This window comes from Mustelus asterias, chromosome 3 (genome assembly GCF_964213995.1).
Source record: "Mustelus asterias chromosome 3, sMusAst1.hap1.1, whole genome shotgun sequence".
NCBI classification, from domain to species: domain Eukaryota; kingdom Metazoa; phylum Chordata; class Chondrichthyes; order Carcharhiniformes; family Triakidae; genus Mustelus; species Mustelus asterias.
This window is the reverse complement of record NC_135803.1, coordinates 87003442-87030722: the sequence shown is the minus strand read 5'-3', so window position 1 is coordinate 87030722 and position 27281 is coordinate 87003442. Positions and strand designations below refer to the sequence as shown.

At 45.6% G+C, this 27281-nt stretch overlaps 1 protein-coding gene across 1 annotated transcript in view; it reads right to left on the bottom strand.

Annotated features, from left to right (window-relative positions):
• efcab12 (EF-hand calcium binding domain 12) overlaps positions 1 to 26202 on the bottom strand; it is an 80347-nt gene extending 54145 nt beyond the window's left edge. Inside the window, exon 1 of the mRNA XM_078209287.1 lies at positions 25737 to 26202. Within this exon, the coding sequence (XP_078065413.1) occupies positions 25737 to 26117 (381 nt within the window). The 5' untranslated portion in view covers positions 26118 to 26202. The remainder of the gene's footprint in view (positions 1 to 25736) is intronic.
• Between the last annotated feature and the right edge of the window lie 1079 nt (positions 26203 to 27281).

Here is a 27281-nt window from a genome sequence, read left to right as displayed (position 1 = left end):
ATAGAACATAGAACAGTACAGCACAGTACAGGCCCTTCGGCCCACGATGTTGTGCCGAGCTTTATCTGAAACCAAGATCAAGCTATCCCACTCCCTATCATCCTGGTGTGCTCCATGTGCCTATCCAATAACCGCTTAAATGTTCCTAAAGTGTCTGACTCCACTATCACTGCAGGCAGTCCATTCCACACCCCAACCACTCTCTGAGTAAAGAACCTACCTCAGACATCCTTCCTAAGGCGTTTGATAAGGTGCCCCATGCAAGGCTTATTGAGAAAGTGAGATACAAGGGGACATTGCTTTGTGGAATCAGAACTGGCTTGCCCACAGAAGGCAAAGAGTGGTTGTAGATGGGTCTTTTTGAGCATGGGAGGTCGGTCACCGAGTGGAGTGCCCCAGGGATTTGTTCTGGGACCCTTGCTCTTTGTGATTTTTATAAATGACCTGGATGAGGAAGTGGAAGGATGGGTTGGCAAGTTTGCTGATGACACAAAGGTTGGTGATGTTGCGGATAGTGTCGAGGGATGTCAGCACTTGCAACGAGACATAGATAAGATGCAAGACTGGGCGGAGAAGTGGCAGATGGACTTCAACCCAGATAAGTGTGTGGTGGTTCATTTTGGCAGGTCGAATAGGATGAAAGAATATAATATTAAGGGTAAGACGCTTGGCAGTGTTGAAGATCAGAAGGATCTTGGAGTCCGCGTTCAGAGGACGCTCAAAGCAGCGTCGCAGGTAGAGGCTGTGGTTAAGAAGGCGTATGGAATACTGGCCTTCATCAATAGAGGAATTGAGATTAGAAATCGGGAGATAATGCTGCAGCTGTATAGAACCCTGGTCAGACCCCACCTGGAGTACTGTGCCCAGTTCTGGTCACCTCATTACAGAAAGGATGTGGAAGCCAGAGAAAGGATGCAGAGGAGATTTTCAAGGATGTTGCCTGGATTAGGTGGCATGCCTTATGAGGATAGGTTGAGAGAGCTAGGTCTTTTCTCCTTGGAGAGGCAAAGGATGAGAGGTGACCTGATAGAGGTGTATAAGATGTTGAGAGGTATTGATAGAGTGGATTCTCAGAGGCTTTTACCCAGGGCTGAAATGGTTGCCACAAGAGGTCACAGGTTTAGGGTGCTGGGGAGTAGGTACAGAGGAGATGTTAGGGGTAAGTTTTTCACTCAGAGGGTGGTGGGTGCGTGGAATCGGCTGCCGGTAGTGGTGGTGGAGGCGGATTCGATAGGGTCTTTTAAGAGACTTTTGGATAAGTTCATGGAAGTTAGTAAGATAGAGGGTTATAGGTAAGCCTAGTAGGTGGGGACATGTTCGGCGCAACTTGTGGACCGAATGGCCTGTTTGTGCTGTAGCTTTTCTATGTTCTATGTTCTATATCTCCCACCTGATGCACCATTGATTACGCAAAGACTCCTTGTTGCGAAATAACAGGCTTTTATTAACAAAGAACTGGAGCACTCCCGAACCGATAGCTAATCCGAAGTGAGGCAAAAGGGGCGGAGAGCAGCCACCTTTATACCCCAAGAAGGGCGGAGCCCCAGATTAAGGCAGCAGGGGCGTGTCCAGGCATATCACATAAACTATCACATAAACAGACAACTAGAGTGGTTCACCACACCACCATGAACCCTATAGTTATGCCGCCTTGTAATAGCACCATCCACCCGAGGAAATAGTCTTTGAACGTTCACTCTATCTATCCCCTTCATCATTTTATAAACCTCTATCGAGTCTCCCCTCAACCTCCTCCGCTCCAGAGAGAACAGCTGTAGCTCCCTCAACCTTTCCTCATAAGACCTACCCTCCAAACCAGGCAGCATCCTGGTAAATCTCCTTTGCACTCTTTCCAGTGCTTCCACATCCTTCTTATAGTGAGGTGACCAGAACTGCACACAATATTCCAAGTGTGGTCTCACCAAGGTCCTGTACAGTTGCAGCATAACCCCACGGGCTCTTAAACTCCAACCCCCTGTTAATAAAAGCTAACACACTATAGGCCTTCTTCACAGCTCTATCCACTTGAGTGGTGATGCGCGATATAACACACGAGAGGCTGGATGTACTCGGGAAATAAAGGCTTTTATTGCCAACAATAACAGAGCTACCATATACAGTATACGATCCCAGACTAAAGGGTCACCAGGCAGAGCAGTGACCTTTATACCTCTCCCAGGAGGCGGAGCCAACTGGGGTGTACCATAGGACTATATTAACAGGTATAACAGCCCAACCCTAACCCCAACAGTAACATATCTACAGACTCATAGTACTGGCCAGACCATGGCTCAGCACTACCTGGTGGGAACCAACAATGGTTCACCACAAGTGGCAACCTTCAGAGATCTGTGGATATGGACCCCAAGATCTCTCTGTTCCTCCACAGTCTTCAGAACCCTACCTTTGACCCTGTAATCCACATTTAAATTTGTCCTACCAAAATGAATCACCTCACATTTATCAGGGTTAACTCCATCTGCCATTTTTCAGCCCAGCTTTGCATCCTATCTATGTCTCTTTGCAGTCTACAACAGCCCTCCACCTCATCCACTACTCCACCAATCTTGGTGTCATCAGCAAATTTACTGATCCACTCTTCAGCCCCCTCCTCTAAGTCATTAATGAAAATCACAAATAGCAGAGGACCAAGCACTGATCCCTGTGGCACTCCGCTAGCAACCTGCCTCCAGTCTGAAAATTTTCCATCCACCACCACCCTCTGTCTTCGATCAGATAGCCAGTTACCTATCCAATCGGCCAACTTTCCCTCTATCCCACACCTCCTTACTTTCATCATAAGCCGACCAGGGGGACCTTATCAAACGCCTTACTAAAATCCATTTATATGACATCAACTGCCCTCCTGTGTGGAGTTTGCACATTCTCCTCGTGACTGCGTGGGTTTCCTCCGGGTGCTCCGGTTTCCTCCCACAGTCCAAAGATGTGCGGGTTAGGTTGATTGGCCAGGTTAAAAATTGCCCCTTAGAGTCCTGGGATGTGTAGGTTAGAGGGATTAGTGGGTAAATATGTGGGGGTAGGGCCTGGGTGGGATTGTGGTCGGTGCAGACTCGATGGGCCGAATGGCCTCCTTCTGCACTGTAGGGTTTCTATGATTTCTATGATTTCTATGATTACCTTCATCAACACACTTAGTTAGCTCCTCAAAAAATTCTATCAAATTTGTGAGACATGACTTGCCCTTCACGAATCCGTGCTGACTATCCCGGATTAATCCGCATCTTTCTAAATGGTCGTAAATCCCATCCCTAAGGACCTTTTCCATCAACTTACCAACCACTGAAGTAAGACTAACCGGCCTATAATTACCAGGGTCATTTCTATTCCCTTTCTTAAACAGAGGAACAACATTTGCCACTCTCCAGTCCTCTGACACCATCCCCGTGGACAGTGAGGACCAAAGGTCAAAGCCAAAGGCTCTGCAATCTCATCCCTTGCCTCCCAAAGAATCCTAGGATATATTTCATCAGGCCCAAGGGACTTATCGACCTTCAGTTTATTCAAAACTGCTAGTGCATCCTCCCTCCGAACATCTACTTCCTCCAGCCTATTAGCCTGTTACACCTTCTCTTCCTCAAAAACATGGCTCCTCTCCTCAGTGAACACTGAAGAAAAGTATTCATTCATCACCTCGCCTATCTCTACTGACTTCATACACAAGATCCCACTACTGTCCTTGACCGGCCCTAACCTCACCCTGGTCATTCTTTTATTCCTCACATAAGAGTAAAAAGCCTTGGGGTTTTCCTTGATCCGACCCGCCAACGACTTCTCATGCCCCCTCCTAGCTCTCCTAAGCCCCTTTTTCAGCTCATTCCTTGCTAACTTGTAACCCTCAATCGAGCCATCTGAACCTTGTTTCCTCATCCCTACATAAGCTTCCCTCTTCCTTTTCACAAGACATTCCACCTCTTTCGTGAACCATGGTTCCCTCACTCGGCCATTTCCTCCCTGCCTGACAGGGACATACCTATCAAGGACACCCAGTATTTGTTCCTTGAAAAAGTTCCACTTTTTATTAGTTCCTTTCCCTGACAGTTTCTGTTCCCAACTTATGCCCCCTAATTCTTGCCTAATGGCATCATAATTACCTCTCCCCCAATTGTAAACCTTGCCCTGCCGTACGGCCCTATCCCTCTCCATTGCAATAACAAAAGACACCGAATTGTGGTCACGATCTCCAAAGTGCTCTCCCACAACCAAATCTAACACTTGGCCCGGTTCATTTCGTAGTACCAAATCCAATGTGGCCACACCTCTTGTCGGCCTATCCACATATTGTGTCAGGAAACCCTCCTGCACACACTGCACAAAAACTGCCCCATCCCAACTATTTGACCTACAAAGGTTCCAATCAATATTTGGAAAGTTAAAGTCCCCCATGACAACTACCCTGTGACCCCCACACATATCCATAATCTGCTTAGCAATTTCTTCCTCCACATCTCTATTACTATTTGGGGGCCTATAGTAAACTCCTAACAACAAAGAACAAAGAACAAAGAACAAAGAACAAAGAACAAAGAACAGTACAGCACAGGAAACAGGCCCTTCGGCCCTCCAAGCCTGTGCCGCTCCTTGGTCCAACTAGACCAATCGTTTGTATCCCTCCATTCCCAGGCTGCTCATGTGACTATCCAGGTAAGTCTTAAACGATGTCAGCGTGCCTGCCTCCACCACCCTACTTGGCAGCGCATTCCAGGCCCCCACCACCCTCTGTGTAAAAAACGTCCCTCTGATGTCTGAGTTATACTTCGCCCCTCTCAGCTTGAGCCCGTGACCCCTCGTGATCGTCACCTCCGACCTGGGAAAAAGCTTCCCACTGTTCACCCTATCTATACCCTTCATAATCTTGTATACCTCTATTAGATCTCCCCTCATTCGCCGTCTTTCCAAGGAGAACAACCCCAGTCTACCCAATCTCTCCTCATAGCTAAGACCCTCCATACCAGGCAACATCCTGGTAAACCTTCTCTGCACTCTCTCCAATGCCTCCACGTCCTTCAAATGTGGCCTAACCAGCGTTCTATACAGCTGCATCATCAGACTCCAGCTTTTATACTCTATACCCCGTCCTATAAAGGCAAGCATACCATATGCCTTCTTCACCACCTTCTCCACCTGTGTTGCCACCTTCAAGGATTTGTGGACTTGCACACCTAGGTCCCTCTGTGTTTCTATACTCCTGATGACTCTGCCATTTATTGTATAACTCCTCCCTACATTATTTCTTCCAAAATGCATCACTTCGCATTTATCCGGATTAAACTCCATCTGCCACCTCTCCGCCCAATTTTCCAGCCTATCTATATCCTGCTGTATTGCCCGACAATGCTCTTCGCTATCCACAAGTCCAGCCATCTTCGTGTCATCCGCAAACTTGCTGATTACACCAGTTACACCTTCTTCCAAATCAATTATATATATCACAAATAGCAGAGGTCCCAGTACAGAGCCCTGCAGCCGGAAAAAGACCCTTCGACCACTACCCTCTGTCTCCTATGCCAAGCCAGTTCTCCACCCATCTAGCCACTTCTCCTTGTATCCCATGAGCCTTAACCTTCTTAACCAACCTGCCATGTGGGACTTTGTCAAATGCCTTACTGAAATCCATATAGACGACATCCACGGCCCTTCCTTCATCAACCGTTTTTGTCACTTTCTCAAAAAACTCCACCAAATTTGTAAGGCACGACCTCCCTCTTACAAAACCATGCTGTCTGTCACTAATGAGATTGTTTCGTTCTAAATGCACATACATCCTGTCTCTAAGAAGCCTCTCCAACAACTTCCCTACCACGGACGTCAAGCTCACCGGCCTATAATTTCCTGGGTTACGTGACCGCTCCTTTCTTATTTCTAACTTCAGCCCATATTACCTCAGTATGCAGATCCCCCTCGAAGTGCTTTTCCGCAGCCGTTAAACTATCCTTGATTAACAATGCCACTCCTCCACCTCTTTTACCAGCTTCCCTACACTTACTGAAACATCTATACCCCGGGACGTCCAACAACCATTCCTGTCCTTGTTCTATCCATGTCTTCGTAATGGCCACAACATCGTAGTCCCAAGTACCAATCCACGCCCCAAGTTCATCTACCTTGTTCCGGATGCTCCTTGCATTGAAGTAGACTCACTTCAACCCACCTTCCTGGCTACTGGTACCCACCCTTGACCTTGATACCTCACTACCCTCAACACTGACTCCCGGCCTGCAACTCCTTTTCCCACCCCCCTGACAAATTAGTTTAAACCTCCCTGAAGAGCCGTAGCAAATTTCCCTCCCAGGATATTGGTGCCCCTCTGGTTCAGGTGCACCCCGTCCTGTTTGTACAGGTCCCACCTTCCCCAGAATGTGTTCCAATTATCCACGTAGCTGAAACCCTCCCTCCTACACCATCCCTGCAACCACATGTTTAACTGCACTCTCTCCCTGTTCCTCAACTCACTATCACGTGGCACCGGCAACGTACCAGAGATAGAAATCAAAGAAATCATAGAAACCCTACAGTGCAGAAACAGGCCATTCGGCCCATCGAGTCTGCACTGACCACAATCCCACCCAGGCCCTACCCCCATATCCCTACACATTTACCCGCTAATCCCTCTAACCTACACATCTCAGGACACTAAGGGGCAATTTTAGCATGGCCAATCAACCTAACCCGCACATCTTTGGACTGTGGGAGGAAACCGGAGCACCCGGAGGAAACCCACGCAGACACGAGGAGAATGTGCAAACTCCACACAGACAGTGACCCGAGCCGGGAATCGAACCCAGGTCCCTGGAGCTGTGAAGCAGCAGTGCTAACCACTGTGCTACCGTGCCGCCCCAAAGATGACCACATAAAGATAGGTGGAGTTGTGGATCGTGTAGAAGGTTGTCAAAGGATACAGTAGGATATAGGTCAGCTGCAGATATGAGCAGAGAAATGGCAGATGGAATTTAATCTGGGCAAATGTGAAGTGCTGCACCTTGAGAGATCAAATGTTAAGGGTGAGTATAAAGTTAATGGCAGAACCCTGAACAGCATTGATGTACAGGGGGACCTCGGGGTAGTGGTAGTGTCCAGAATGTGCTGCCAGGGGTGGTGGTGCAGGCAGATATGATAGGGGCATTTATGGGACTTTTAGATGAAAACATGAATATGCAAGGAACAGAGGAATATGGACAAAAGGCAAGCAGAGGGGATTAGTTTAATTTGGCACCATATTCGGCACAACGTGGGCCGAAGGGCCTATTCCTGTGCTCTATTCTGTGTTCTATTGCCACCAACACAGAGTCCATTTCCACATCTCCTGACTTCCACTGTATTCACACCATCAGTAACAATGCCTGTTTCCACATCATCTGACTTCACCCTTAGTGACTATATGTATTTCCACATCGCCTGGCATCACACATATTTACACCATCACTCAAGCTTCCATTTTCACATAGCCTGACTTCCCCCATATTCACACCATCACTAACAGAGTCCACTTTCACGTTGCCTGACTTCAACCATATTCAAACAATCTCTAACAGTGTCACGTCGCTTGACTCCCCGATATTCAGACTTAGACTCAGAGTCAATTTCCAGTTCGCCAGACATCCGCCATATTCACATAATCAACAACAGCATGCATTTCCTCATCGCCTGACTCCACCTCTATTTTCATCATCACTTGCAGTTTCTGTTTCCAAATAGCCTGGCTTCACCCATATTCACATCATTGGTAACAGAGTCTACTTCCACATCACCTGACATGACACATATGAACACTTTCATTGACAGCATCCATTTCCACATCACCTTGCTTCACCCAATTTCACACCAACACAGACAGCCTTTTTCACATCATCTGACTTCACCCATACACACACCATCACTGACAGGGACCATTTCCACATTGCCTGACTTCAGCCAATATCGCACCATCATTGATTCTATTTCCACATCGCCTGACTTCCCCCATATTCACACCTTCACCAAAAGTGTCTATTTCCACATTGCCTGCCTTCCACAGTATTCACGCCATCACTGACAGTGCCTATTACTACATTGCCTGTCTTCACCCATATTCACAATATCACCAACATCACCCGACTTCACCCTTGTTCACACCATCAATGATGGCGTGTATTTCCATATCGTCTGACTTCACCCATATTCAACACATCACAGAGTGTCTATTTCCACACTGCCTGTCTTCCCCCATATTCACACCATCATAAGAACATAAGAAATAGGAGCAGGAGTAGGCCATCTAGCCCCTCGAGCCTACCCCGCCATTCAATAAGATCATGGCTGATCTGAAGTGGATCAGTTCCACTTACCCACCTGATCCCCATAACCCCTAATTCCCTTACCGATCAGGAATCCATCTATCCGTGATTTAAACATATTCAACGAGGTAGCCTCCACCACTTCAGTGGGCAGAGAATTCCAGAGATTCACCACCCTCTGAGAGAAGAAGTTCCTCCTCAACTCTGTCCTAAACTGACCCCCCTTTATTTTGAGGCTGTGCCCTCTAGTTCTAGCTTCCTTTCTAAGTGGAAAGAATCTCTCCACCTCTACCCTATCCAGCCCCTTCATTATCTTAAAGGTCTCTATAAGATTCCCCCTCAGCCTTCTAAATTCCAACAAGTACAAACCCAATCTGCTCAGTCTCTCCTCATAATCAACACCCCTAATCTCTGGTATCAACCTGGTGAACCTTCTCTGCACTCCCTCCAAGGCCAATATATCCTTCCGCAAATAAGGGGACCAATACTGCACACAGTATTCCAGCTGCAGCCTCACCAATGCCCTGTACAGATGCAGCAAGACATCTCTGCTTTTATATTCTATCCCCCTTGCGATATAGGCCAACATCCCATTTGCCTTCTTGATCACACTAAAAACATCCATTTCCGCTTCGCCTGACTTCACTCAACTCACACCATCACTAAAAGCGTCTTTTTCCATGGCGCCTGACTACATCCATATTCACCACATCACTGGAGTGTCAATTTCCACATTGTGTGGAGATGCCGGCGTTGGACTGGGGTGGGCACAGTAAGAAGTCTCACAACACCAGGTTAAAGTCCAGCAGGTTTATTTGGTATCACGAGCTTTCGGAGCACTGTTCCTTCATCATGTGAGTGGAGAGGTGGGTTCACAAACACGGCATATATATAGACAGAGACTCAATTGCAAGATAATGTTTGGAATGCGAGTCTTTACAGGTACAGACAATGCGAGTGGAGAGAGGGATAATCAGAGGTTAAAAAGGTGTGAATTGTCTCAAGCCAGGACAGTTAATAGGATTTTGCAAGCGCAGGCCAAATGGTGGGGGTTATGTGTAGTGTGACATGAACCCAAGATCCTGGTTGAGGCCATCCTCATGTGTAGACAGACTACTTCCACATGACCTGACTTCACTCATCTGCACACCATCGCTAACAGCGTCTATTCCTGAAGTGGAGACGCCAGCGTTGGACTAAGTGGGCACAGTAAGAAGTCTCACAACACCAGGTTAAAGTCCAACAGGTTTATTTGGAGCTTTCAGTGCATTGTTCCTTCATCAGGTAAGTCTATTTCCACATCGCCTGAATTCACCCATATTCACATCACTGGAGTGTCAATTTCCACATCACTGACAGCATCCATTTCCACATCACCTGTCTTCACTTGCATTCTCACCATCACTAACAGTGTCTATTTCCATATCGCCTGACTTCACCCATATTCAAAACATCACTGGCAGTATCCATTTCCACATCGCCTGACTTCCCCATATTTATAGAATCATGCAGTGCAGAAGAGGCGCCCTAGCCTATCAAGTCTGCACCGACACATGAGAAATACCTGAACTCTCCCCTGATCCCATCTACCAGCACTTGGCCCATAGCCAGTTAAATCAAAAATGGGGAAATAGCTTTTAACATTGCTAAAGAGGTTCTGGGGGTTGAAAACGTTTCCCAAATTTGCCAAGAAAGTTAAGAAAGACAGGATAGGACGACACTTGTAGAATTGGCAAACAGGCTAAAATTGGGTTTAACCAGGGATAATAGGAAAGCTGAAATTGTAACGGAGATGGCCAAGCATTTAGGTATATCAGGGAAACAGTCAAGTGCAGTGGAGTTAGAAAAAATAAATTGCAAATGAGACAATTGGAGTTAGAAAGTCAACTTAAAAGAGTAGAGTTAGAAAGAGGGAGAGAGGAAAGAGAGAGGAAGGCCCTAGTAGAAGAAAGGGAAAAAGAGAGAGAAGAAAGAGAGAAAGAAAGACAGAGGAAGGCCCTAGCTGAAGGAAGAGAAAGATTCTTTGAGTCGGAAAAGATGAAGTTGGAATTTGAAGCAAAAAGACTTCAAATGACAGAAATTAAAGTACAAGGTGGAAGTGATTGTGAGCAAGCTCAGCATAGCCAATCACCTGGTTGGGATGTATAAAAGTATGTCTAAACATTACCAAAATTTGATAAAAAGACAGAGAAGCCTTTTTCATTTCCTTGAGAAATTGGCCACATGGATGAAGTGGCCAGAGGAGGTGTGGGTAATGTTAATTCAGATCAAGTTGATAGACAGCGCTACTGGGGTGTTTGCAGCGCTGTCAGAGGAGGTTCAGAAATGTAAGGAAGGAACCAGGTCCGACATATATCAAGTTTGAAAGAATTAAGCAGAGCAACTTCGATAGATGGATGAGAGCATTAAAGATAGAAAAGACATATGAGGCTATTAGAGATATTATTCTGTTGGAGCAGTTTAAAAACTCACTTCCAGAAGTGATAAGAACTCATGTTGAGGAACAGCAAGTTGAAACAGCGAGAAGAGCTGCAGAAATGACACATGAATATACATTAGTGCATAAATTGAAATCTAGCCTCCAACAGCAATTTCATTCCATGAGGGATAGAAATTGGAAACGAGGGAGATCCTTCAATGAAAAACAAAAAGTAGGTCACACTGGGAACAGTTTACCACCTGTGAAAAAAGAAACCCAATGGGATGGAAAAGAGGTGAAAGGCCTCAGGTGTTTTCACTGTGATAAGGTGGGACACAAAAAATCACAGTGGTGGCTTAAGAAAGGCACTGGGAAAAAGGATATAGTAAAAGATGCTCAACCAGTGGGATTAGTTAAAACAGTGAAGGAAATCTTGAGAGAAGTCGAGGAGCTGAAGGAGAGTGCACAGTGTAGGCAGGGGCTGGATAGTAAGATGATGCCCGATCTTTTCAAAGACTTCACCTGTGTGGGTAAGGTTTACTCAGGTAGAACAGGGGCAGTAGGTAAAGAAGTTAAAATATTGAGAGATACGGGAGCTGGCCTGTCTCTAATAGTAAGAGTTGAGAATATTTGCACTCCTTCTGAAATATTGCCCAAGAGTGGTAATCTGTGGAATAAATAGAGAGAGAAGTAGTGTTCCCCTGTGTAAAATAAGGCTGGAAAGTCCAATCAAGACTGGGGAAGTGATAGTGGGAGTGATGGAAAATTCCTGGAATACAGTTTATCCCTGGAAACTATATAGCTGGATCACAGGTGGGAATGATGCTCATTGTAGTGGAAAAGCCAGAAGAAAATCAGGAAACTGAGGAGTTAAAAGAAAAATACCCTGGAATTTTTCCGGACTGTGTGGTGACAAAATCCCACAAGTTAAAATAGGAAGGGAAAACAAAAGAGAAAGATGAAGGAATTGAGGCCCAGTTAGCTGACACTCTGTTTGATGAGATGGCAAAGGAAAAACCTAAGCAGGTAGAGGATCAGGCAGAGGTGTTTAGTTCAGAAAGATTAATGGAGTTACAACAGAAAGATGAGACGATAAAGGATTTATATCATAAAGCCTATATGGAAAAGGAATCAGAGTGTATTCCGAAATGCATCCAGAATATCAGGATAAAATCGCAAGACGGAAATGGTAGGTAGACACTACCTCCCACTACCTTGGCAGGTAGTGCCGATAAGAAATGGACGGAAGTTCACCAGATTGTGTTGCTGAGAGAATACAGACAGTAAGTATTGCAGGTAGCACACAAATTACCTGTAGGAGGGCATCTAGGAGTGAGGAAAACTCAGGCTAAGATTCAGAAGCATTTTTATTGGTCTGGATTGCATAAAGATGTGGTTGAATTTTGCTGTACCTGTGATACATGTCAGATGGTAGGAAGGCCACAGGCAGTGATAAAACCAGCGCCTTTGATGCCAATTCCCGCATTTGAAGAACCTTTTACTTGGGTTATAATTGATCCCCTCCCTAAAACCGAAAGTGGGAACCAGTATTTGCTATCCGTAATGGACATGTCCACCAGGTTTCCAGAGGCAATTCCTTTACGGAATGTCAAGACAAAAAGTTTGTGGAAGAGTTGCTTGCTTTCTTTACCCATTATGGATTACCCAGGGAGATTCAGTCAGACCAAGGGTCCAAGTTTACTGCCAAATTATTTAAGGAGGCCATGGATAGTTTAGGAATCAGACACTTTATGTTTAGTGCGTACCATCCTGAATCCCAGGGAGCATTGGAAAGGTAGCATCAGACCCGAAAGACCATGTTGAGGGCTTATTGCCAGGATTATCCAAACGATTGGAATAATGGTATTGCCTTTACATTATTTACTATTAGAGATACTCCAAATGAATCGATTCAGTTTACTCCATTTGAATTGATATTCAGACACGAAGTAAGAGGACATTTAAAATTAATTGAGAAAAAGTTGGTAGGTGCGAAGTCTGAGATCTCACAGTTGGATTATGTATCTGAGGTGAGAGAAAGATTAAACAGAGTGGGTGAAATAGCTGGACAACATTTGAAGGTGGCCCAGCACCTAATGAAGCAAGAAGCAGATAAGTAATCTAAAATGTGTACGTTTGCCCATGGGGATAAAGTATCATAGAAATCATAGAAACCCTACAGTGCAGAAAGAGGCCATTTGGCCCATCGAGTCTGCACCAACCACAATCCCACCCAGGCCCTACCCCCATATCCCTACATATTTTACCCACTAATCCCTCCAATCTACGCATCTCAGGACACTAAGGGGCAATTTTAGCATGGCCAATCAACCTAACCCGCACATCTTTGGACTGTGGGAGGAAACCGGAGCACCCGGAGAAAACCCACGCAGACACGAGGAGAATGTGCAAACTCCACACAGACAGTGACCCAAGCCGGGAAAAGAACCCAGGTCCTTGGAGCTGTGAAGCAGCAGTGCTAACCACTGTGCTACCGTGCCGCCCTCAAAGTATTGGTGCTATTACCGGTGGTAGGAGCTCCCTTCAAAGCAAGGTTTAGTGGTCCCTATCAGATTGAGAAGAAGTTAAGTCAGGTGAATTATCTGGTAAAGATGCCAGATAGGAAAAAATGTATAGGGCATGTCATGTGAACATACTAAAATAGTACTATGACAGGGAAAGGGAACCAGAGAAATAGGTATTAGTTATTGCCACTCAGAGTGAGGAATCAAATCCAGATGATTTGGATTTTGATGTGCCTCAGAATAAATTGGATAATGAAGTCCTTAAGGAACAGAAACATAGGAACATAGAAAAACTACAGCACAAACAGCCCTTCGGCCCACAAGTTGTGCCGAACACATCCCTACCTTCTAGACCGACCTATAACTCTCCATCCTATTAAGCTCCATGTACTCATCCAGGAGTCTCTTAAAAGACCATATTAAGTTTGCCTCCACCACCCCTGACGGTAGCTGATTCTACTCGCCCACCACCCTCTGTGTGAAAAACTTACCCCTAACATCTCCCCTGTACCTAACCCCCAGCACCTTAAACCTGTGTCCTCTCGTAGCAGACATTTCCACCCTGGGAAAAAGCCTCTGAGAGTCCACCCAATCTATGCCTCTCAACATCTTATACACCTCTATTAGGTCTCCTCTCATCCTTCGTCTCTTCAAGGAGAAAAGACCGAGCTCCCTCAGCCTATCCTCATAAGGCATGCCACTCATTCCAGGCAACATCCTTGTAAATCTCCTCTGCACCCTTTCAATCTTTTCCACATCCTTCCTATAGTGAGGCGACCAGAACTGAGCACAGTACTCCAAATGGGGTCTGACGAGGGTCTTATATAGCTGCATCACTATCTCCGGACTCCTAAACTCAATCCCCCGATTGATAAAAGCCAGCACACCATACGCCTTCTTAACCACCTCCTCCACCTGCGGGGCCGATTTCAGAGTCCTATGGACCCGGACCCCAAGGTCCTTCTGATCCTCTACAGTACTAAGAGTCTTTCCCTTTATATTGTACTCCTTCATCCCATTTGTCCTACCAAAATGGACCACGACGCATTTATCTGGGTTGAAGTCCATCTGCCACTTCTCCGCCCAGTCTTGCATCCTATCTATGTCCCTCTGTAACTTCTGACATCCCTCCAGACTATCCACAACCCCACCAACCTTCGTGTCATCGGCAAACTTACCAACCCATCCCTCCACTTCCTCATCCAGGTCATTTATGAAAATGACAAACAGCAAGGGTCCCAGAACAGATCCCTGGGGCACACCACTGGTGACCAACCTCCATTTAGAAAAAGACCCATCTATACCCACTCTCTGCCTACTTTGGGCAAGCCAGTTCTGGATCCGTGGAATAGGGTAGTGAGCTATTTGGAAGTGAGCTATTAGGGTAATGAGCTATCCATGGAATATCCACGGAATAGGGTAGTGAGCTATTTGTCCCAGGAACAGAGAACTGAATTGAAAGACTTGTTTCAGTGCTATGAGGACCTATGTAGAAATAGAGCGGGGAGGACTAATGATATAGTACATGAGGTTGAAATATGGAATGCTGTTCTGATAAAACAACACCCCTATTGGCTTAATCGTCTCAAAGCAGCACAGGTTCAGAAGGAAGTGGAAGCGATGCTACAAGAAGACATTATAGAGCCGAGTCAAAGCGAGAGGAGTTCGTCGATCATGTTGGTCCCCAAACCTGATGTTACTTAATGATTCTGTGTAGATTATCGGAAGGTCAATGCTGTGACTAAATCTGATTCATACCCAATTCCAAGGCTGGAGGATTGTGTGGAAAAAGTAGGACAAGCTACTTACACAAAGTTGGACTCACATTTACTGGCAAGTACCTTTGTCAGAGAGTGCAAAATAACTTTCTGCTTTTGTAACCCCAAATGGGCTATATCAATTTAAAATAATGCCCTTTGGGATGAAAAACACACCAGCCACTTTTTAAAGGCTTATGAACAGAGTTGTTGCAGGATTGGCTAACTGTGCTGTCTACATAGATGACTTAGTGATCTTTAGTCATTCATGGAAACATCACATGGAGTATTTGGCAGAGCTCTTCGAGAGACTATGGAAGGCAAAGTTGGTCATAAACTTGGCAAAAACAGAATTTGCGAAGGCGAAAGTGACATTCTTAGAACACAACATCGGATACGGACAGACGACACCAAGAAACGTGAAGACGAAGGCCATCGAGGAATTTCCAAGGCCATCCTTGAAGAAGAAAGTGCTACAATTTTTGGGATTGAGTGGATTCTACAGAAAATTCGTACCAAACTTTAGTAGCGTAGTGACAGCGTTGATGAATTTGTTAAGAAAGAACACAAAATTTCAGTGGACAGAACAGTGCCAGGAGGCATTTGAGAATTTGAAAGCAGTGTTAACCACACTGTTTTAGCCATACCAAATTTTCTGAAACCCTTCAAAGTTGCCATCGACACCTGTGATGTAGGTGTTGGAGCTGTGTTGTTACAGGAGGATGATTGTGGAATTGAAAGGCCAGTTATTTTTCAAAAAATCCACCAGACAAAATATTCTATTATTGAAAAGGAGTTATTGAGTTTAGTAATGGCCTTACAACATTTTAATGTTTACGAAACAAACAATGCATCAGAGACGATTGTGTGTACCGATCACAATCCTTTGACATTTCTGGAAAGGTTTAAGGACAAGAACGCCAGACTATTTCATTGGAGTCTTATGTTACAAGCATTTAATTTATAGATTGCACATGTTGCAGGTCATGAAAATGTTATTGTGGATGCTTTATCACGAGTTTAAAAGAAAACAAAATGATGTCATCTTTTCATGATGATGGTTCATTTCTCATGGGGGGAGGTGTTGTGACGTTGGTGTTTGTAAAAAAAAAGTATTGCATGGCCCCTTTAAAAGGTAGTGCTTTTTCTATACTTAGAGGTTTTTAAAAAAAAGAGATGCAGGTGCATATGCAGTACACAGACTGAAACATTGTATTGAAAGTCCAAACAAGCAGTGTTGTCAAGACAACAGGCTGTTTTTGAATTTTGCCCAATCAATTTAAATTAGGTACTTAGGTATCAAGCAATGTATTAGATTTAAATTTGATGTTTTGGTAACCTGAGAACCAACCCTATTGTGGGAATGTTGGGATGTCAGCAGATTTATGAGAGTGGCATAAATGGGAGAAGAGCTCAGAGTGAGAGAGAGAGAGACAGTTCCCAGCTCCTGAGAGATACAGCAACTGCTCTCTGCCATAGCTTTTAGCTCAAAGCCTCATTTGGATAGCAATAGTACCAAAAGAAGGCAGAGATTCCAGACAGTAGGAAGAAGAAAGAAGACAGAAGATTTCAGAAGATGACAAACCTGGTTGTAATTTAGAGGGTAACTAAAAATGCTATTTTTTTGTGAATAAGTAGGAATTGTTTTTATCTAAACAGCACTTCAATAGAATAGCGTTTTATTTGGATTGTTAATAGTTTAGTAAGCTGTTCACTGTTAGTGAGATGAATAAAGTGTTATTTGTTGATTTTACAGAGAGTCTCAGGTAGTTATTTTTGATTTAACCGCAAAACGTTGCTGAAGGGCAGATCGTACTATTTCTCACAGACTTTTAACAGATTATAAAGCGAGGTACTCCTCTTTGAGTAGTTAGGTTTTAGCTCTCAGAGAGGGGATCAACCTCCGCTTCATAACAATATTCACATCATCACTAAGTGTCTATTTCCGCATCGCCTGCCTTCAGCGCTATATTCACCATCACTAACAGTGTCTATATCCACAGCGCCAGACTTCATCCATCTCAGTTTAACTGTCGCTGAAACCCTATTATCTTTGTGACTTCGAGGCTTGAAGAAGGAGGCACATGACATGCATAGGCAGCTGGAATCAAGTAGATCCCTTGAAGAGTATAGACGGTGTAAGAGTATAGTTAAGAGAGAAATCAGGAGGACAAAAAGGGGACACGAGATTATTTTGGCAGATAAGACAAAGGAGAATCCAAAGAGTTTCGACAAATACATAAAGGGCAAAAGAGTAACTTGGGAGAGAGTAGGGCCTCTTAAGGATCAACAAGGTCATCTATGTGTGGATCCACAAGAGTTGGATAAGATCCTAAATGAATATTTCTCATCAGTATTTACTGTTGAGAAAAGCATGGATGTTAGGGAACTTGGGGAAATAAAGAGTGATGTCTTGAGGAGTGTACATATAACAAAGAAGAAGGTGCTGGAAGTCTTAAAGCGCATCAAGGTAGATAAATCCCCAGGACCTGATGAAGTGTATCCCAGGACACGGTGGGAGGCTAGGGAGGAAATTGCGGGTCCCCTAGCAGAGATATTTGAATCATCGACAGCCACAGGTGAGGTGCCTGAAGATTGGAGGGTGGCAAATGTTGTGCCTTTGTTGAAGAAGAGCTGCAGGGAAAAGCCAGGGAACTACAGGCCAGTGAGCCTCACATCTGTAGTGGGTAAGTTGTTAGAAGGTATTTTAAGAGACAGGATCTACATGCATTTAGAGATGCAAGGACTGATTAGGGACAGTTAGCATGGCTTTGTGAGTGGAAAACTATGTCACAAATTGGATTGAGTTTTTTGAAGGGGTAACCGAGAAGGTAGATGAGGGCAGTGCAGTTAATGTTGTCTACATGGACTTTAGCAAGACCGTTGACAAGGTACCACATGGTAGGTTGTTGCATAAGGTTAAATCTCACGGGATCCAGGGTGAGGTAGCCAAATGGATACAGAATTGGCTTGATGATAGAAGCTAGAGGGTGGTTGTAGAGGGTTGTTTTTTCAAACTGAAAATCTGTGACCAGTGGTGTGCCTCAGGGATCGGTGCTGGGTCCACTGTTTATATCAATGAGTTGGATGAGAATATAGGAGGCATGGTTAGTAAGCTTGCAGATGACACTAAGATTGGAGGGTGGCAAATGTTGTGCCTTTGTTTAAGAAGAGCTGCAGGGAAAAGCCAGGGAACTACAGGGCGGTGAGCCTCACATCTGTAGTGGGTAAGTGGTTAGAAGGTATGGACTTTAGCAAGGCCTTTGACAAGGTACCACATGGTAGGTTGTTGCATAGCAAGGATTGTTTTTCCAGATGGAGACAGCCTGTGAAGGACACTTACAATAACAAGATAAGGGTTGAAAGAAATTTTGGATTTTAGGGTGCTTCAGTTCAGTGTGTTCAAGTTCAGTACAGAGCCTGGCTGAAAAGCCAGTCTCCAAGTTTGCTTTTCTTTATTTCTGTCATGTTAATTGTTAAGTTCGGTTCAATAAAAGAAAATAATTTTAAAACTTGTGTGCCCTGGTCTCTTGAAATGAATGAATGGACCCAACAAGCACCTTCCAAACTTGTGACCTCTACCACTTAGAATAAGGGCAGCAGATGCATGGGAAGACCACCATCTGAAAGTTTCCCTCCATACCCCACACCACACTGATTTGGAAATATATCCCCATTCCTTCACTGTCGCTAGGCCAAAATCCTGAATTCCCTCCCTAACAGCACTGTGGGTGTATCTGGACCACACGGATTTCAACATGCCAAAAAGTGGGGAGGATCTCCAAGAAGATCGCACCCACTCACCTGATGAAGGAACAGAACTCTGAAAACTCGTGATTCCAAATAAATCTGTTGGATTATAACCTGGTGTTGTGAGACTTCTTACCGTTCCCAAAACGAATTAGAGATGGGCAATAAAGCAGTGATGCACAAATCATGTGAATGAATAAATACCCACAACCCTCCAAGATGTCTGCATGCCTCAAATTCCAACCTGTTTGAATCACTCCACCATGGGTGGCCATGCCTTCAACTGCCTCGTTCTTGGTTCTGGAATTCCCTCCCTAAACCTCTCCAGCTCTCCGTGCTTTGCTTCTTCAAGACACTCCTATAATGTCATGGATCAAACCAGGGAACAGGTTTTCTTGGATCTGGTAATGGCTAATGAGGCAGGTTTAATAAATGATCTCCACTAGGAAATAGTGATCAATTCAATATTCAGTTTGAGAGTGAGAAACTGGTTGGAAAAAAACTGTGTTCAACTTAAATAAAAGGAATTACAATGAAGTGAGGATAGAGTTAGCTTAAAGTGGACTGGGCGGATAGATTAGCAGAAAATACAGTAAGCAAACAGTGGCAGGCATATAAGGAGGTAATTCATGACTCTCAGCAAAAATATATCCCAGTAAGGAAGAATAATTCTAAAAGAGGGATAAACTAACCATGGCTAATCAAGGAAGTTAAGGAGAGCATGAAGTTGAAAGAAAACACATATAAGGAGGCAAAAGTCAGTGAATAGCCCTGACGACTGGGATGAATTCAGAATCCAGCAAAGGAGGATTAAAAAGATATAAAAGCGAGAGAAAATAAACTGAGGGTGAACTAGTAAGGAATATAAAAACTGACAATGAGAGCTTCTTTAAATATATAAAAAGGAAGAGAGATGTCAAAGTGAACATATTCTTTCTCTTGTTACCCTCTTGCTCATCCTAGCCAAATTCAATGTAAAACGTTACAGGTCAGGCGAGTTTCATAGAACACCTTGAAGTATCCAACCTGACTTGTAACAGGGTTCTCCTTGACCCCGTTTGCTAAAGACATTCCATGGCCTCTTTTAGCCCTCCTAATTTCTCTAAGTTCCTTCCTACTTTCACTATTCTCCTCAAAGGCTTTCAGTTTTTAGTTGCCTCGACCGATCGTATGCTTCCTTTTCCCTTTTGACTAAGCTTGTCATCCATGGTTCCTGAATCCTGCCATTTCCACCCTTCAGTTTTGCGGGGGCATGCCTGTCCTGCACTTCAATCAACTAGCCTTTAAGAGCCTCCCAAAGGCCAGGTGTGGATTTGCCTTCAAATTGCCACTCCCAATCCACACTCCCAACTTCCTGTCTAATTTGGATGTCTTTGACCTTCACTCAAAGAACAAAGAACAATACAGCACAGGAACAGGCCCTTCGGCCCTCCAGCCCGTGCTGCTCCCTGGTCCAAACAAGACCATTCTTTTGTATCCCTCCATTCCCACTCCGTTCATATGGCTATCTAGATAAGTCTTAAACGTTCCCAGTGTGTCCGCCTCCACCACCTTGCCTGGCAGCGCATTCCAGGCCCCCACCACCCTCTGTGTAAAATATGTCCTTCTGATATCTGTGTTAAACCTCCCCCCCCCCCCCCCCCCACCCCTTCACCTTGAACCTATGACCCCTCGTGAACGTCACCACCGACCTGGGGAAAAGCTTCCCACCGTTCACCCTATCTATGCCTTTCATAATTTTATACACCTCTATTAAGTCTCCCCTCATCCTCCGTCTTTCCAGGGAGAACAACCCCAGTTTACCCAGCATCCCCACCTGAGGGCCACTCTTAGAATATAGAACATAGAACAGTACAGCACAGAACAGGCCCTTGGGCCCACGATGTTGTGCCGAGCTTTGTCTGAAACCAGATCAAGCTATTTCCTCCCTATCATCCCGAAGTACTCCATGTGCCTATCCAATAGCTTCTTAAATGTTCCTAAAGTTTCTGATTCCACTATCCCTGCAGGCAGTCCATTCCACACCCCAACCACTCTCTGAGTAAAAAACCTACCTCGGACATCCATCCTATATCTCCCACCATGAACCTTATAGTTATGCCCCCTAGTTACCACTCCATTCACCCGAGGAAATAGTCTTTGAACGTTCACTCTATCTATCCCCCTCATCATCTTATGAACCTCTATCAAGTCTCCTCTCAACCTCCTCCGCTCCAAAGAGAAAAGCCCAAGTTCCCTCAACCTTTCCTCATAAGACCTACCCTCCAAACCAGGCAGCATCCTGGTAAATCTCCTTTGCACTCTTTCCAGTGTCTCCACATCCTTCTTATAGTGAGGTGACCAGAACTGCACGCAATATTCCAAATGTGGTCTCACCAAGGTCCTATACAGTTGCAGCATAACCCCCACAGCTCTTAAACTCAAACCCCCTGTTAATGAACGCTAACACACTATAGGCCTTCTTCACAGCTCTATCCACTTGAGTGGCAACCTTCAGAGATCTGTGGATATGAACCCCAAGATCTCTCTGTTCCTCCACATTCTTCAGAACCCTACCTTTGACCCTGTAATCCACATTCAAATTTGTCCTACCAAAATGAATCACCTCGCATTTATCAGGGTTAAACTCCATTTGCCATTTTTCAGCCCAACTCTGAATCCTATCTATATCTCTTTGCAGCCGACAACAGCCCTCCACCTCATCCACTACTCCTCCAATTTTGGTGTCACCAGCAAATTTACTGATCCACCCTTCAGCCCCCTCCCCAAGTCATTTATAAAAATTACAAATAGCAGAGGACCAAACACTGATCCCTGTGGCACTCCGCTGGTAACCGGTTTCCAGTCTGAAAATGTTCCATCTACTGTTAGATAGCCAGTTACCTACCCATTCCCTCTAACCCACACATCCTTACTTTCTTCATAAGCCGACCATGGGGGACTTTATCAATCGCCTTACTAAAATCCATGTGTATGACATCAACTGCACTACCTTCATCAACACACTTGTCCTGCTTCTAACTGCTTTTTGAAAACATACAATGTTTTGGTCTCAACTACTTTGTGATAGCGAATTCCACAGGCTGACCACTCTGAGTGAAGAAATTACTCCTCATCTCAGTCCTAAATGGTCTATGCTGTATCCTCAGACTGTGACTCCTAGTCCTGGACTCCCCCACCATCGGGAACATCCTTCTTGTCTAGTCCTATGGTTTTCTATGAGATCCCCACTCATTTATCTGAACTCCAACGAATATAATCCTAACTGACGCAATCTCCCCTCATGCATCAGTCCTGCCAGGAATCAGTCTGGTAAACCATCACTGCACTCCCTCAAGAACAAGAACATCCTTTCTCAGATAAGGACACCAAAACTGCATACAATATTCCAGGTGTGGCCTCACAAAGGCTCTGTATAATTACATCAAGACATCCCTGTTCCTGTATTCAAATCCTCTCACTATGAAGGCAAACATAACATGTGCTTTCTTTGCCACTTGCTGCGCCAATGCCTGGTATACAAGGATACTCGGGTCTCATTGCACATTTCCCTCTCCTAATTTATGGCCATTCAGATAGCAAACTGCCTTCCGTTTTTGCTACCATAGTGGATAACCTCACATTTATCCTAATTATACTGCATCTGCCATTCATTTGCCCACTCACTCAACTTGTCCAAATCACACTGAAGGATCTCTGCATCCTCCTCACAGCTCACCCTCCCACCCAGCTTTGTGTCATCTGCAAATCTGGAGATATTACATTTAGTTACCCCATCTAAATCATTAACATAGGATACGCTATTTGTGTCCTCCTTTTTGAAGACAGAACCAAAGTATGTATTCAGCTGGTCCACCCTTTCCTTGTTCCCCATTAAAAGTTCCCCTGTCTCTGACTGTAAAGGACCAACATCTGTCTTCACCAATCTTTTTCTTTTCACATACCTATAGAAAGTTAGTTTTTATGTTCCCCACAAGCTTACTCTTGTGCTCTATTTCCCCCTTTCTTAATCAGTCTCTTGGTCCTCCTTTGCTAAATTCTAAACTGAATTTGCTAAATTGGTCCTTTGCTAAATTCTAAACTGAATTTGCTAAATTGGTCCTCCTTTGCTAAATTCTAAACTGAATTGAAAACTGCAACTTCTGACATCCCTCCAGACTATCCACAACACCTCCAACCTTTGTGTCATCAGCAAACTTACCAACCCATCCCTCCACTTCCTCATCCAGGTCATTTATAAAAATCACAAAGAGTAAGGGTCCCAGAACAGATCCCTGGGGCACTCCACTGGTGACCGAACTCCATGCAGAATATGCCCCATCTATAACCATTCTTTGCCTCTGTGGGCAAGCCAGTTCTGGATCCACAAAGCAATGTCCCCTTGGATCCCATGCCCCCTCACGTTCTCAATAAGCCTTGCATGGGGCACCTCATCAAATGCCTCGATGAAGTCCATATATACTACATCTACTGCTCTTCCTTCATCAATGTGTTTCGTCACATCCTCAAAAAATTCAACCAGGCTCATAAGGCATGATCTGCCTTTGACAAAGCTATGCTATTCTCAATCATATTATACCTCTCCAAATGTTCATAAATCCTGCCTCTCAGGATCTTCTCCATCAACTTACCAACCACTGGTCTATAATTTCCAGGGCTATCTCTACTCCGTTTCTTGAATAAAGGAACAACATCCGCAATCCTCTGGAACCTCTCCCGTCTCCATTGATGATGCAAAGATCATCGCCAGAGGCTCAACAATCTTCTCCCTCATCTCCCACAGTAGCCTGGAGTACATCTCATCTGGTCCTGGTGACTTATCTAACTTGATGCTTTCCAAAAGCTCCAACACATCCTCTTTCTTAATATCTACATGCTCCAGCTTTTCAGTCCGCTGCAAGTCTGCACTACAACCACCAATATCCTTTTCCATAGTGAATACTGAAGTATTCATTAAGTACCTCTGCTATTTCTTCCTGTTCCATACAAACTTTCCCACCATCACACTTGATAGGTCCTATTCTTTCATGTCTTATCCTCTTGCTCTTCACATACTTGTAGAATGCCTTGGGGTTTTCCTTAATCCTGCCTGCCAAGGCCTTCTCATGACCCCTTCTGGCATTCCTAATTTCCTTCTTAAGATCCTTCCTATTAGCCGTATACTCTTCAAGATCTCTAACATTACCTAGCTCCCTGAACCTTTTGTAAGCTTTTCTTTTCTTCTTGACTAGATTCATTACAGCCTTTGTACACCACGGTTCCTGTAACCTACCGTAACTTCCCTGTCTCATTGGAACATTGCTATGCAGAACTCCAGACAAATATTCCCTGAAAATTTGCCACATTTCTTCCGTACATTTCCGAGAAAACCTCTTTTCAATTTAAGCCTCCAATTTCCTGCCTGATAGCCTCATAATTCCCCTTACTCCAATTAAACACTTTTCTAACTTGTCTGATCCTATCCCTCTCCAATGCTATTGTAAAGGAGATAGAATTATGATCATAATCTCCAAAATGCTCTCCCACTGAGAGATCTGACACCTGACCAGGTTCATTCCCCAATACCAAATCAAGTACAGCCTCTCCGCTTGTAGGCTTATCTACATACTGTGTCAAGAAACCCTCCTGAACACCTAACAAACTCCTCCCCATCTACACCCCTTACTCTAGGGAGATTCCAATCAATATTTAGGAAATTAAAATCTCCCATCACGACAACTCTTGTTATTATTACACCTTTCCAGGATCTGATTCCCTATCTGCTCCTCAACATCCCTGTTACGATTGGGCGGCCTATAGAAAACACCCAGTAAAGTTATTGACCCCTTCCTGTTCGTAACCTCCACCCACAGAGACTCCGTAGACAATCCCTCCATGGTGTCCATCTTTTCTGCAGCCGTGACACTATCTCTGATCAACAGTGCCACTCCCCCACCTCTTTTGCCTCCCTCCCTGTCCCTTCTGAAACATCTGAAACCCGGCACTTGAAGTAACCAGTCTTGTCCCTGAGTCATCCAAGTTTCTGTAATGACCACCACATCATATTTCCAAGTAGTGATCCACGCTCTAAGCTCATCCACTTTGTTCACAACACTCCTTGCGTTAAAATAGACACATCTCAAACCTTCGGTCTGAGCGTTCCTCTTCTCTATCACCTGCCTATCCTCCCTCTCACACTGTCAGCAAGCTTTCTTTATTTGTGAACTAACCTTCTCTCTCCCAGTCACTTCAATTTGATTCCCACCCCCCAACCATTCTAGTTTAAACTCTCCCCAGTAGCCTTAGCAAACCTCCCCGCCAGGATATTGGTCCCCCTGGGATTCAAGTGCAACCCGTCCTTATTGTACAGGTCACACCTGCCCCAAAAGAGGTCCCAATGATCCAGAAACCCGAATCCCTGCCCCCTGATCCAATTCCTCAGCCACGCATTTATCCTCCCCCTCATTCCATTCCTACTCTCACTGTCACGTGGCACAGGCAGCAATCCCAAGATTACTACCTTTGCGGTCCTTCTTCTCAACTCCCTTCCCAACTCCCTATATTCTCCTTTCAGGACCTCTTCCCTTTTCCTATCTACTTTAGACAATGCATCTCTTTTCAGCAATACTCAAGTTCCGTACTACGAAATGATTGTATGCAATGTAAAGACATTGGGTAGACTTGTGTAGTATAAGGGTATTCAGCATAGAAAGGTTAATTTGCAAATGGGAAACAGTATCTCCCACAGTGAGGTAAAGGAAAACATAATCGGAGTCTGAAGTCAGTTGTGAACAGGACTGAGACCTGTGTAGAAGCAAGCATGGGGTTCGCTCATAACTTGAGCAAGACTGTGAATATACATACATAATCATGTGTTCTCAACAAATATTTAATTTTCAACCATACAAGACGCAAAACCTCTATGTGAGAGACCTACTGAATATACAACATACAACTGACAGTAGAGGCAGGGCAGAGGATGAGGGATAGTTGGACTCAGGATATGGCCGCTGACCTCAGGCTTCATCTGCTGGGTAAGGGTCTTGTCCGATGGTAGGTCTCTCCACTCGTGGCTTTCCAGTGTCTCCAGGACACGGAGCTCCAAGTCATTGGCTGAGATTTTGCTGTTGATCCACCTCTTGACATCGGCCATCAACTCTAGCTCCATTCTCTGCCTCTTTCTCACTGACAACCACTCAGTATAATCAGCCACCCCCCACACAGCCTCGTCCCATACTGTCCCACTTAGCGCTTCCTCCACCTTAGCCACCTGTTGCTGGGGCCAGAGCCGAGGTTGGGACTGGGCTGGAGCTGGCATTGTAGTTATGACTCTGAGCCGGCATTTTGGGGATCCAAACATCTTGGATGCCATTCGGTAGAAGTGGGTTTGGACCATTTGTCGATGGCGGCGATGCCAGAGATTTGAAACGATCACCCTCTCTGACTCCCACTCCCCATTCTCCCCCCTCTCCTTCGCTCCTCTCTCCCATTCCCTTGGGCTCCTCTCCCCTGGGCCTCCATCCCCCGGGCCCCCGTTCCCCAAGCCCCCATCCCCTGGGTTCCTCTCCCTCGAGGGTCCCTCCCCTGGGCTCCTCCCCCTCAAGGCCCCCTCCCCCAAGCTCCTCATCCCCCAGTTCTTCTCCCTCGCCAGAGAGCTCCTCTCCTGCAGCCCCCTCTCACTCTCGCTCCTCTCCCTGGAGCCCCTCTCCTCTGGGCCCAAGTCCCTCGGGCTCGTTTCCCCTGGGGCCCTCTCATGGTCCTCCGGACTTCTTACCCCCGGGCCCATCTGCCTCGAGCCCCCCTCCCTCGGGCTCCTCTTCCCCAGGCTCATTCCGCTGCCAGTCGTTGTTCCAGCTTTGTGGTCTCCTTTCGTTGCCGGGACAACCGAGCAGTCATTTGTTTTTCCGAAAACGTCAGCAAGCCGGCAACTTTTCGCTTCCTGATTGATTCAGGTTTCAATGTCTGATTGGTCAATCCTTCAGAGCGCCTCGGATTCACTGATCAGGAACAGGTTGTTTGAAAGCGATTGGCTGTCAATGGACTTTGGGCCAGCGCCACTCAGCCCCACCCTAAACTGGGCCACACCCCTCCCGGAACTGCCCTCACACTTATCCACTCCCCCACTGAGCTACTCCTCCCAGCCTCGCCGCACACAGCCACCCATTCCAGCCCCGCTCCACACAGCCACTCCCCCTCCCAGCTCCGCCCCCACACTGAGCCACTCCCCCTCCCAGCTCCGCCCCCACACTGAGCCACTCCCCCTTCCAGCTCCGCCCCACACTGAGCCACTCCCCCTTCCAGCTCCGCCCCACACTGAGCCACACCCCCTTCCAGCCCCATCCCCACACTGAGCCACTCCCCCTTCCAGCTCCGCCCCACACTGAGCCGCTCCCCCTTCCAGCTCCGCCCCACACTGAGCCACACCCCCTTCCAGCCCCATCCCCACACTGAACTACTCCCCCTTCCAGCTCCGCCCCCACACTGAGCCACACCCCCTTCCAGCCCCGCTCCCACACTGAGCCACTCCCCCTTCCAGCCCCGCCCCCACACTGAGCCACTC